The 14,004-nt window shown below is 42.8% G+C and overlaps 1 protein-coding gene across 1 annotated transcript in view; it reads left to right on the top strand.

Moving 5' to 3' along the window:
- The window catches only part of LOC124781525 (toll-like receptor 2), a 145,207-nt gene that overhangs the window by 29,143 nt on the left and 102,060 nt on the right, over positions 1–14,004 (top strand). Inside the window, exons 3-4 of the mRNA XM_047253867.1 lie at positions 1,362–1,523; positions 11,871–12,217. Of these exons, the coding sequence (XP_047109823.1) occupies positions 1,362–1,523; positions 11,871–12,217 (509 nt within the window). The remainder of the gene's footprint in view (positions 1–1,361; positions 1,524–11,870; positions 12,218–14,004) is intronic.

Here is a 14,004-nt window from a genome sequence, read left to right as displayed (position 1 = left end):
AAGAAGGGCAGCTCGTTTTATTACCGCGAAATAGAGGTGGGAGAGTGTTATGGATGTGATAAACGAACTGAAGTATCCATAATTGAAACCAAGATTATCGTGCGCGTGCCCCATTCTACACAACGACAGCACGCTCGCTGATAGTCATGCTCCGTGCGGGTGAATGACTAGCAGCCAATCGACGTCATTTGACGCTGCTATTGACTGGAGGGGTGGACTTAATGTTCTGACAGATCAGTGTATGTTTAGACAATAGTTTTACTGATTTCTCCTTAAGAAACGTTTGTACTCTGCCGTGTCCAATGTAGAACACATAAACGATCATTTCTTCCTGAATATTTTCTTGTTGAAACATAGTCTTCCTCTCTATCGATCCCTCTGTCTACGTGCTGTTCCAGAGGACGTTATTTAAGTTAAAAAGTCGTAGAAAAATATTCGTACGGAATATGAATGGTATTCAGAGAATCAATAAGTGAATCCACTACTGGCGTGTATAACGTGTGCCATAGCTCGTTAGATTCAATGAAAGGCGCACACTGCGTTTCGTATAAACTCACGTGATAAGAACCTGCTAGCCTCTTTTGTGACAGTCTACACAGATGGTGTGTTTGTACCATGTTTAGTAGCTGATCTTCCACAGCTAGACATCGCTTACACTATGTAGTCAGGATAGTGTTGTAAGAACTATTTCTTTGAATATGTTACGAAACTCACTTAAGGTGCAAAGTTTACAGATTCCTAAAAAGCCTGTCCAACAAATCAAAACTATTGTTTCTTTAAAATGCATTTTTCTTGTTGCTCACACCACGGCTTGTGGGAAGTGTCAAGTGTATACATAAATGATGTCAAATTATTTTAGAGAGAGAAGGTGGTGGGAAGGAGAGAGAGAGAAAGAGAGAGAGAGACAGAGAGAAAGAGAGAGAGAGAGAGAGAGATGGAGAAGACAGTAAGAGGTGGGAAACAGAGAGGGGTGGAGGGAGGGAGCAAGATGATAGAGAGAGAGAGAGAGAGACAGACAGACAGACAGAGAGGGAGGGGGAGAGAGAGAGAGAGAGAGAGAGAGAGAGAGAGAGAGAGAGAGAGAAAGAGAATCAAAGGGAGGGAGGAAGAGAGTATTACGATGAAAGACTCGTGCAGCAACAGCAGATGTTCAGACGGCCTGTGAGAGCGTTTGATGCATAGGACGCAGTGTGTTTGTTCTCTTTAAATGAAAACTGGTGTCACAGAGTTTCGCGAAGGTATTCGTTTGAGTTTCTATCTTTAGTGTATAACTTTCTTACTTTTTTGTCCCAGTCTTTGTGAATCTGCTATTGAAAGTGCTCGAACAGTTAAATGTCTAGTGTTCATTTTTCTTGCTTCAGGAACGACAGCTTTTACGAGAGACACACAGTAGGCGATCTTCCTCAGAACTTCATTAACTTCCTGTACTTTGTCAAGGATGGTAGCTACATCAGACTCGAATTCAAAAAGAAAATTCCAGCAGCTACTGTCACCGTTCATCCCGACTGCAACGATGCTGCCAGGTACGTTACTTTGCATAAATTCATTTTAGTTTTCAATTTTCAAATATAATTTAACACCACTTGCTACAAAGGCTACACAATTCTCATTAACTAATCACACGTCGCTATCGACTATGATTATGTTTACATAAGTTATCGGTGAGGCATGGATACCGAAGAAAAAACACGCAGTAATGTGGAAAAGCGTACAGCCTACCATTAATACTAGTGGATACACTGCCCTAGTAACGACTGAATGCAATTGTACTTAAGAATAAACGTAGATCAATTTTGAATGATCAGTTCATTTATTATGAATCACAAAATGAAAATCAACCAAAACCATAAGATTTCCAGTGCTAGAGTGCATATTTCTTTCCTTAATCCATTTCCATTTGACGGGGTTTAAGCTACCGCAACAGTAATACGCATATACGCGACAATGGTCGTTACTCAGATGAGAGCCAATTTGTTTAGGCAAGTGATCAGAGAGTCAGATCGGTTATTCATATCCAAGTGTAAGTACATTTCATACTTAAGAATTCTCTAAACAACATATAGAGAAAATCAAAATAGAATGAATGATTACAGTTCACGGAGCGGTAATAATTACTTATGTAACCTCACGGTAATCTAGCTTTGATTAATCAGACCTTACATTTTAGTATCATTCACTGTCGAGAATGTAACAATTAAATACGAATGAATACAAAATAAGCCGGCCGGAGTGGCCGAGCGGTTCTGGGCGCTACAGTCTGGAACCGCGCGACCGCTACGGTCGCAGGTTCGAATCCTGCCTCGGGCATGGATGTGTGTGATGTCCTTAGGTTAGTTAGGTGTAAGTAGTTCTAAGTTCTATGGGACTTATGACCTCAGCAGTTGAGTCCCATAGTGCTCAGAGCCATTTGAACCATTTGAAGACAAAATAACATAAAAGTACCAAGACAACGCTGAAGTGTGATAGTCAAGGTGTCGGCACCGGTACACAAATTTTCCGAAACACAAATAAGTATTCAGTAGAGGAGATCAAAAATTAGAATTCACAATCCTTTGCCAGATTCAGTAGTTTCGGCCGGTATTAAATATTTGTTTAAAAATTGGTTAAGGTTTATTGCAGTACAAATGTTTCATAATGTCTTTGGTTAATCAACAAGAGATGAACCTTCCATTTAAAAGAAAATTTAACTTTACTTTGACACAATCTGGACCTGGTTACATTTTTCATTCAGAATGAGATTCTCGGAACTGAAAATAAAAGGGAATGGACAACGATTCGCGGTAGAAAAATTATGATTTAGCTTCACACAATTACTGCATTCTTCAAAGAAAACTCTTGTTGGACATTGGCTAGTGTTTTAAAGAGCTCGATGTCTGAAGTAGTTCCGTCTTACTTTCTGCGAAGCTCCTACGGCGACGTATTACTTGGGCGGCACCAATTACAACAGCTGTCTAGCAGATGTACACATTTTTAAAGCTTACTTCGACCAAGTAGATTTGTTTTTTCAAATCCTCTTGGCGCGTCCTCTTAGTTCACCATTGTACTAGGACCCATGCAAATTGCATTTCCTCTCAGTCATAAGGCAATGCCGCACTTCTACATCGATAGCCCCCTCCCCCCACGCCCCCATCCCCACCCACACACCCACCCCACCCACCCACACACACACACACACACACACACACACACACATACATACACATACACACACACATGGGACGATGACAGATTTTTTGCACGCGTTGTATTTGGCGACGAAGCGTCATTCACCCACAGCAGTAACGTTAACCGGCACAATATGCATTATTGGGCAACGGAAAATCAACGATGTCTGCGACAAGTGGAACATCAGCGACCTTGGCGGGTTAATGCATAGTGCGACATATTTTATCGATGGCAATCTAAATGGTGCAATATATGCCAGTCTCCTACGTAACGTTCTACCGATATTACTACAAGATGTTTCACTGCATGAGAAAATGGCGATGTACTTCCAGCATGCTGGATGTCCGGCACATAGCTCGCGTGCGGATGAATCGGTATTGAATAGCATATTTCAGGACAGGTGGATTGGTCGTCGAAGCACCATACCATGGCCCGCACGTTCACCGGATCCGACGTCCCCGGATTTCTATCTGTGGGGAAAGTTGAAGAATATTTGCTATCGTGATAAACCGACCACGCCTGACAACATGCGTCAGCGCATTGTCAATGCAAGTGCGAACATTACGGAAAGCGAACTACTCGCTGTTGAGAGCAATTTCGTTACACGTATTGCCAAATTCATTGAGGTTGACGGACATCATTTTGAGCATTTATTGCATTAAGTTGGTATTTACAGGTAATCACGCTGTAACAGCATGCGTTCTCAGAAATGATAAGTTCACAAAGGTACATGTATCACATTGGAACAACCGAAATAAAATGTTCAAACGTACCTACGTTCTGTATTTTAATACAGAACGTACCTGTTACCAACTGCTCGTCTAAAATTGTGAGCCATATGTTTGTGACTATTACAGCGCCATCTATCACAAAGCGAAAAAAGTGGTCCAAGTAAAACATTCATATTTCTTTACGTACTACACGAATATGTAATAAAAAATGGGGGTTCTTATTTAAAAAACGCAGTTGATATCCGTTTGACCTATGGCAGCGCCATCTAGCGGATCAACCATAGCGCCATCTGGTTTCCCCCTTCAAGCTAGATGAGTTTCGTTCATTGTAGTTTTTTCGTTTATGCTTATTTCGTGAGATATTTGGCCCGGTAGCGATCAATGGACCACCCTGTATATATATCGCAGAGAGACGCCAGCCCGCTGACAACCGTGCCGCAGCCGCCGTTGCTAGGTCACGGATGCGAGCTACACAGAGGGATCAGCTCCTTCCCTGACTCACATTTATTAACATGGAGAGGGCACGACGCTGGGATCGCGGATTTACTTCAAACTTTGTAGACTTTGGTTGGCCATTAAAACAATCATCAGGGCGTCTGAGGACAGCGCACCATAAGTAGGAGGGTCGTCATCATGTGGACACGTCCGATGGACGCAGTCATCGGAATAGGTACGGTACTGTCTCTTCCATTTCAGCGGCCATCATTGCTTCCTAACATGCTGTTCCGTGTCGGATAGTGGGCGGCTATCGCCCGACATGTGGCCAGATGCCACAAAAGCGGATGTCTGTACAGCCCCATGATCAACAACCGTGGGATCGGGACAGACAGCTTGTGGCTGCTGACGGTCTTCGTTCATTTGTATTGCCTCCGGCAGGAGTGTAGGAGAGACGGGCGGGACTCCCATCGCGTCGTCGAGATGAGTCGACGCCGGTACCGATTGATTCAAAGGGGACACAGCAGGCAGCACCTCCACAGGCGCGTAAGACAGAGGTAATACAGTGGGCGCCGCAGGAGGAGCGACGGCTCCCATCGGCGTCTGAACATATTTGACAACGAGATCACTTCGTGACTTGCTACGGACTTTACACAGAATTAGAAAATTTTATGAATGTTTTTTCGCTGACAACTCTCACAAAATGATAAAAAGAGAAAGTTTATTGCTTCAAACATTTTCGCTGTTCATGGAGTAAAACTGCTCCACCAGGCTTCACTACTAACCCTACTCGCGACACATTTCCCAGGCACGGTTCGCATATACTACCACAAGTACTTCCAAAATTATCGTTCTACTATTCATAGTGCAGGAGATATGACATCACAAACAATGAGATACGTGAAAATGAAACTGAAGGGCAAAATTCGTTAGAGATACGGGTGAAACAAATGTGCAAATACGTGCGAAATTTATTATATTAATGAGGAATATCTGACGTGTGTACATGGGAAAACCCACAGATAAAATCTTCTGCTGTACCGCTGGATGGATTTCAACCAAACTTGGTAATCATATTACTATCTGGGGGCGGTTCGGGGGGGGGGGGGAGGGGAGGAGTAAGAACTAGAATCCTCTTATACGTGTAGGGGTGATAGGGTGGAGATAGAAGAAGGAAGAAAAGATGGACCGAGACCGGGGGGGGGGGGGGAGGAGGAAGAGATGGATCGAGACAGGGGGAGGAAAAGATGGAGTTAAAGGAGGAGATGGATATAGTGGGGGAATTATGGGGAGGAGCTGTTGTAAAAGAAGACATTCAGACTGGACATGGTCTTTATAGCCACAACTTGAACAGGTGCGAGGCTGGCCGTCGTACTTCACGACAGCCTTGTAGCCCACAATAACCTCGTAGGAAGGCAAGTGTTTCTGTAGTTAAATTTTTATCTGAGGGACATCATTGAGGACACGGTATGATTCGAATGTCTTCCACGTTTCAGCATCGTGACTGACGACCTTGCCGTAAGGTTTAAAGGCGGCTACGACAACGTCCGACGGTACCTCAAACGGGTGTTCGAAAACCCGCAACGATCGTGGATCTAAACCAGCATGATCACCACTAAAGTCCCTATATGTCGGTCAGAGTATCGGAGGTTGAGATCGTTAGCATGGCGCCGCCCAAAGTCGGCGCACAGCTCGTCATTCACCAGCTTTAGGTACACAGTAGTACTGCGGAGCAAAAAATTAGTTCCGAGAACATCTTGTGGCGGGAGACGCATTTCATCCCATATAAAACGTTCTACTTAATACGCCTTAGGTCTTTCGTGATCCAAAGGAAAAGTTAATGTAATTGTTACTTGGCAGTAAGAAAACGCCATGATGGTCGATAAATTCGGAGTCTCGAACAAGCTGCTACACAGAAGTAAACAAACGCGCTCTCGCTCGCGTGCAGCACAACACAAACAAGGCATGCGCGCCTCACCACTGCCGAAAGCAGACTGTCACTTGACAATCACCAACTCTAACAGCGAGCCCCTACACGCAAATAAACCGATTACATAACAGACACGTAGTCTCCCCACTAAATTTTGTTTGTGTATGGACACGTAATCTTTTCTTTCTTTCTTCTTTTGCTTGTGCCTGTTTTCCCATGGAGACATAGGGTCAGCATGGTTAAGCGGATGTGGCAATGTTAGTTGAAGGGGTGGCCAGATGCTGCGACCCCGTACCCCCCGGGAAGGAATTAGTGTGCCCTAACTGTCTGTGACTAATGTAATCCATGGAAAAGTGCGAAAGTTCAAATGGTCAAATGGTTCTGAGAACAATGGGACTTAACTTCTGAGGTCATCAATCCCATAGAACTAAGAACTACTTAAACCTAGCTAACCTAAGACATCACACACATCCATGCCTGAGGCAGGATTCGAACCTGCGACCGTAACGGTCGCGCCGTTCCAGGCTGAAGTGCCTAGAACCGCTCAGCCACACCAGCCGGCAGTGCGAAAGTGTTCAGATGTTTGCGAGCCCTGTAACTGAGATGGAACGTGGGGACCAGCCCGATATTCACCTAGGGGGACGTGGAGAACTGCCTAAAAACCACATCCAGGCTGGCCGGCACACCGGCCCCCGTCGTTAATTCGCCGGGCAGATTCTATCTGATGTCGGCGCGCCTACCTGAGTCCAGGAAGCAGAGCGTTAGCACTATCGGCTAATCTGGCGGGTGTGTATGGACATGTAATCTCAGCTCTGTATTTTGCTCATGTATGGAATTTAGCCCAACTTTACCTCCCACTGTATAAAACCTAGATATTACCAAAATCTATATGCCCCCATAAATCGTTATCCAACATATACTCGCATGCTAAACTTTCACTGAATAGAACCTAATATGAACTGAACTGTAACTGATCTGAATGCAACTTGTCTTCATATTAAATGCGCAACTGAAGTAAAACAATTGTCTGGCCAACTTAAAATTTCCACTTACCTCGCCCGTTGACAACATCATTGCAGATTTCTCGAAAGCACAACAGCAAACACCAAGAAGGCAGCTGCGAAACTAGATTTATGTTTCTAACTACATATCCAAACCGTTGCATATCGAAATGTATAATGGTAAACAATGGGGTCGGGAAATAATCATCCCTATGAAATGATATTCCAAGATAACGATTTTAGAATGAAGTATGTACTTAACAAGAAAGGGTCAAGCCTCGCTTGATCTACACCAATAGTATTGGCCGGATCAATACTATTCTTAACAAAGTGAACGATAATTTAAAAATGTGAACAGAGAATTTCTGTAAAAACCAAACAGCTTAATCAATTAACATGTTAATGCATTACTCAGGCAAGGTGGGTGGTCACTGTCTCGGCTCTGAGCGAATTAACTAGCTGACAATGATCGTTCCTAGCTGCACAGAGCTGCAGTCTTACCCTAGACTTCTTGTCTTCAAAAACAATAACTTTATTCAAAGTACACATTCTCTTCATTTTCTAATGTATTCATCTCACTCATTCATCCTATCCTTTACAATCAATCGTTCTTCATAGAACAGATACCACCACAAGTCAACACAGCCCTACTGAATATGTCCACCACCTACCACACATTTCGACTAAGAATGTATCAGACTGTGCAGACGCAAAGACTGTGCCGCGACAAGACCAAAGATTGTTTAACAGTAACGAAACTTGGTCTCTCTGTGATGCGCACATCGATGACACACAAAAACCAAATGACATGACCACCTTACAAGTTCTCTTGTGATTTTCTCGGAATTATCAGATTATTGCCCCTTTCCACTTGCACATTACGTTGTTTTAGTGATCTACTAAGGGTGTACAAAGTTCGTAGTTAATCTGTGATGACAACGTTGTGGTCTACCATTGCGATAATGTCTCGCGCTGCGTGTGGTCACGCGATACTGGAATCATCCTGTTTATACGAAAGGGTAAAGGGGGAGATCCATCACATACCAACATCGTTTACACCCACCTTGCGCAGAATCCTTCAGAATATTTGAAACTCGAACATTAAGAAGTTCCTGAATGAACAGTAACTTCTGTAAAGATTCACCACGCCTTCAGACGAAGAAATCAATGGTGCGACGCACAGTTTGCCTGTTTTACATTCACACTGCCTTGGAAGATATCGTCTAAGATATCCGAAAGATGTTACCGTGCAGTATCGTAGACTGATAACCAATATAAGATCATAAAGAATATCTTGGCAGATAATCGAGTTACTAGTTGAACGTTTCACTAACTGGACAGAGCAGGCTATATTGGTTCACTTGAGAAGAAAGTAACATCAGGTATGCCCCAAGGAAGTATAATAGCACCTCTATGTTTTCATTATACATAACCGATCTATCAGCACAATACCAATGTTCTGTGACGATAATTTAGTATACAGCAAAGTATCGTCGTTGGTTGATCGTGAGGAAGCGCTGGGAGTTCTGAAAAAAATTTCGTGTTTGTGCAATGAGTGAATACCGTTCACACAGCACCTCAAAGGGAAATCAGTATAGCGTAATATTCCTTAAAGTAGGTGTCTTTTTTTTTTTTTGGTCATCAGTCTACTGACTGGTTTGATGCGGCCCGTCACGAATTCCTTTCCTGTGCTAACTTCTTCATCTCAGAGTAGCACTTGCAACCTACGTCCTCAATTATTTGCTTGACGTATTCCAATCTCTGTCTTCCTCTACAGTTTTTGCCCTCTATAGCTCCCTCTAGTACCATGGAAGTCATTCCCTCATGTCTTAGCAGATGTCCTATCATCCTGTCCCTTCTCCTTATCAGTGTTTTCCTCTCCAATTCTGCGTAGCACCTCCTCATTCCTTACCTTATCAGTCCACCTAATTTTCAACATTCGTCTATAGCACCACATCTCAAATGCTTCGATTCTCTTCTGTTCCGGTTTTCCCACAGTCCATGTTTCACTACCATACAATGCTGTACTCCAGACGTACATCCTCAGAAATTTCTTCCTCAAATTAAGGCTGGAAAGTAGGTGTACAAACATATAACTGCTATTCCACATGCAACGACAAGTTTATCATAGACTACGTTGCTGATTTGTTGGCAAGGTAAGACCTTAACGTCAATAGGTTTCATTGCGCTGGTTCGGCAAATAAAACTGGTCCGGAAAATATTGATAAGACTGACGCACGTTTGGAACTTGTTAATGAACAGGATAATTACCCAACACAGAGAATCGTGGAACCATGATTTCTACTGCACCAGCCGGTAGCTGTCACGTGTCTACACATGTGCATATCCCGCAAGCTCTGTCGTGAGTACTGCGTTGTATCACCAGGTCTGAGGGAGTGACAGGAGCAGACGTGTTTAGTGACCAGCTGACTACAACATAAAATAGTGCTCATTATAAAACAGAGCGTCTTCAGGGCCGAGTATCATTTTTGGGAAACGTGTGCAGAACTGTTTTGGTAAGAGTTTAAGACGAGATTTTCTTGCAAAACCTCCTGAAAACGCTGCAATGCAAGTCTTAGTGACAAAACGAAGCGAAACGATCTCTATAGTGGACAAAATCATAACCATTCGAAAAGAATTAGGACACCAAAAAACACTGTTCGAGGGAAGGAAACTATGGAACAAACTACGACGAAATTTCAGCGCCCTCTTTGCAAGTGGGAATCAACAGAATGTCATGTCAAAGGTGGTTTCGGTGTGAACTGGAATCAGGAATTCTGAATACTAATTTTTCTTATTTCTTGAGATGAACTCTAGCACAGCTTGTTAGGGTACGTAAACTCATAGAACACGCATACTAAGCATCAGAAATTCCCCGTCAGATCCGTGAAGAACCGTTGCCTTATCTCAAGATTTGTGTAGAGTGCCCAGTCTCTTGAGCGCGCCGTAACACGATTCTTTCACCAAACTGTTTACTGCAAGCGTGGATCATCTCACAGAGGCTGAACCATCATCTCTATATTTTCAACAAGACGGAATAAGAACACACATCTGAATCTTCCTGGCAGGTTAAAACCGTGTGCCGGACCGATACTCGAAGTCGGGACCTTTGCCTTTCGCGGGCAAGTGCTCTACCATCCAAGCTACCCAAGCACGACTCACGCCCCGTCCTCAGCCTTACTTCCGCCAGTACCTCGTCTCCTACTTTCCAAACTGGAAACACACATCCTTGACAACTTTGTTACGACTGCGTGAGGTGTTCTGTGCCAAACAGCGGAGGTAGTGCAATAAGCTAGCCATTCTCGCGTCCGTCGGCCGTCGTAATTTAATATATTATTATTGTTATTGTTATTTTTTGATTGTTGCTGACTTACGTGGTGGGCCATAATTAAAAATGATTTTTCATTTAATTTTGATTTACGATTAAATGCTTTCCTGAAGTTCTCCTTTTTAACAATATTAATTTCAAATTATTTGTTACGTTAATGAATGTTAGACTCGCTGAATCTGAAACATGAGCATATAAGCTGAACAATGTAATAAACTTTTCATATTAATTTCTTCGGCTAGTCAGCTCACTTTAAAGCAAAAGATCTTTAGCTATTAATTACAATTGCGGCCCACACACGCGCGAGAGGATTTTTTCTTACCTCCGTTAACCATTGCCACGTAGTCGGAGTCCTGAGTCTGGCTGTCGGCTATGGTACTGAAAATAAGAATCTTAAAGCTACGTATTTCTCCAACTTCGTGCGGCTGTGAAGAAAAATTAATATTATGTTAATAGCGGGCGGGTATTTCGCTTCCGCAAATTTTTCATAAGTTAATATCGCCACGTAATGGCGTCGTTGGCTGCATCGGTCGCTACGATTGTTGAACTGTAAATTACTTGAATGCAGGTTAATTCAAGGAAGGCGGACATGAAATCGGGATCACCTCTTACAAATTAAAAGTGCACAACAAGATTAAATCAATATATTATCTGTTTAACTCATACAAATATGCTTACATTTGCCAGCACTCACAAGATATCCGCCTACATGCAATCAAGACAAGAGAAGAAGTGAAGACGACTACAAAATTGACAAAAGAGCGTATCTTGTCACCTCTTTGGATCATTTTGTCGTAAATTATTTCTTTGCAATCGAAACTTACATAGAGAAATTATTATTTTACGACTACATGATAAAAATATATTATTGAATTTTTAAATATCTCTTCTTTATAAATACTGTTTTTTAAGTCTTTTCGTAATATAGCACTAGGGACGCTATACCATCTTGATCACCAGCTCTCTCACTATTATTGTACCGGTGGAGAAAATTGAAGTGCTAGTTGTACTCAAATAATCCTCACACACTGGAAGAGTTACAGCAGGATATTGCAAACACTCTTGCTGCCATAGTTTATGTAGAGCTGCTCCTCGTTTCTCACAGTTTGGTAAATCGATCTCAGCGCTGGATCGACGCAACCGGTGGCCATTTCCTGTATCTTCTTTGATTTTCATTATGAGGAGTCAATCCTCGTCAGTGTTACTGTAAATATTTTTCGGGCCAGAGTCATTCTGCGCACGCTGTGTGTGACTGCCAACCAATTATAGCTCATTTCCAGCAAGAAGAGAGGAGGGACAGACTGCGTGAAGAGCGTCAGGTTCATGAAGGAGATCAAGCATGGCACCTTTCACCTACAATTTCCCAGCGACGAATTCTGGATCTTTTTCAAACGGCGCTTCATCTCTGAGCTCGGAGGAGAGATGACGGGCATGAAGCTGACTTCGTCGGGACGGCTCTCCGCCATTTCACTGGACTTCTTAACGAGATTCATATCCAGCGACGTCCGCATGAAGGAGCTGTCACTGGCCAGCATGAAAGTCGGCCATCTGGACGGACCAGTGATCACTATGCCCACACTCGAGATCCTGCAACTTCCAGATGACGGCATCATCACAATGAGTGAAGGTAAGCTATACGACTTACGTTCGGAAGTACGTTTCTTAAGGTATGTCCACTGGTCTTCCATTTGTAACACTCTGGTTTGATCTTACTGACTTATCCCGCTCGATCGGGATCTGATAGCAGCCCAAATAGATAATAACTAATGTGACCGTGTACCTAATGGGGCTGGCAATCGGATTGGACTGCTACGGAGTTGTTACATTCCATTTTGTCCTTCTCGAATGCTGTAATAATGAAATGTCTGGTGGCAGGAAGAACAACAACACAGCTTCATTAATCAATGACCTATATTCTCACAAAAACACAAAGTAAGGAGACAGCCGCTGCCTTCGTCGTACAGAATTAATAACGGCTAATCTCAGCACAGGCCCTTTCGTTATTCATTATCGTCACACGCAATTTCAATCATAGTAATCCAACACTATAATCCAACACTGCAATCCAACACTGTAATCCAAATGATGCCGGCGTGGTAGACGCGTAATTACAAATATCGGCACCAAAAAAATCACTGAATCACACTAGTAATTATACCTTTTCACTTTCCCGTATATTTCTAACACAAAGGGGTTAAACCACGGCGATGGCCACTACCTTTGTCGGTACGGTCTTGCATTCCAACAGCAGACCTCCACCCGGCTCGGCCCGCAGCGCGTACCACACTCTACTGACTCAACACTCGCTCTCGCTCTCGCAACTCGACACACACTATCGATTGTTTGTCCTGTCGACCTGTGCTGTCGCAAAACTTATAGTAAGGGCCTACGGACCCCTTACATCCCCCCCCCCCCTCGAAAACTTCTTTGAAGCCACAGGCGTAAAAGAATCGGCTATGGAATTAGACATCACTACATATGAACAAAACACACAGTGCAAATAAGTAATGAAATTACAATCACCAAGAAAATCCTTGACTCCGGTAGTGGGCTGCCTCTACAATAATATTCTACAAAAAGTTATTAAATCTCAAAAATATGGCATTGTCCAAATAACACACAACATCAATCCTACTTACTTAACATAGCATGGTAAATATTTTTTTATAAACTTATCTTATCAAAAATTTCCAAAAACTTTTCACTTTCAAAGGTTCGTACGAGTCATTAACTACATATCTGTTATAACTTGCTATAGCAAACACAAGAAAAGAAACTAGTTGAATGCCAGCTACCCCTTTGGTATGCCGTCCTTTCAGCGGGGTTCGTGCTGTCCATACTACTATCACTCTAATTCATAATTCACTTGGCCAACACTTATAAAAATTAAGGAAGAAATTCACAACTTATTGCTACAGCAAAGACAAGAAAACAACTAGGTGAATGCCAGCTACCCCTTTGGTATGCCGTCCTTTCAGCGGGGTTCGTGCCGTCCATACCACTACCACACTAACTTATAACTCCCTTCCCAACGCATATAAAAGTTAAGGAAGAAAAAATCACAACTTATTTAAATCTTTAACACAAGCAAATTGAAATTGAGACAAAATATGACATTTATACATTGAATGCCAGCTACCCCTTTGGTATGCCGTCCTTTCAGCGGGGTTCGTGCCGTCCATACTACTACCACACTAACTTATAACTCCCTTCCCAACGCATATAAAAGTTAAGGAAGAAAAAAATCACAACTTATTTAAATCTTTAACACAAGCAAATTGACATTGAGACAAAGTATGACATTTATACATTGAATGCCAGCTACCCCTTTGGTATGCCGTCCTTTCAGCGGGGTTTGTGCCTTCCATACTACTATCACTCTAATTTATAACTCACTTGGCCAACACACATAAA

The sequence above is a fragment of the Schistocerca piceifrons genome, chromosome 1 (assembly GCF_021461385.2).
Source record: "Schistocerca piceifrons isolate TAMUIC-IGC-003096 chromosome 1, iqSchPice1.1, whole genome shotgun sequence".
In the NCBI taxonomy this organism is placed as follows: Eukaryota; Metazoa; Arthropoda; class Insecta; order Orthoptera; family Acrididae; genus Schistocerca; species Schistocerca piceifrons.
The sequence above is the reverse complement of the archived record's forward strand: the minus strand, read 5'-3'. Positions and strand labels throughout refer to the sequence as shown.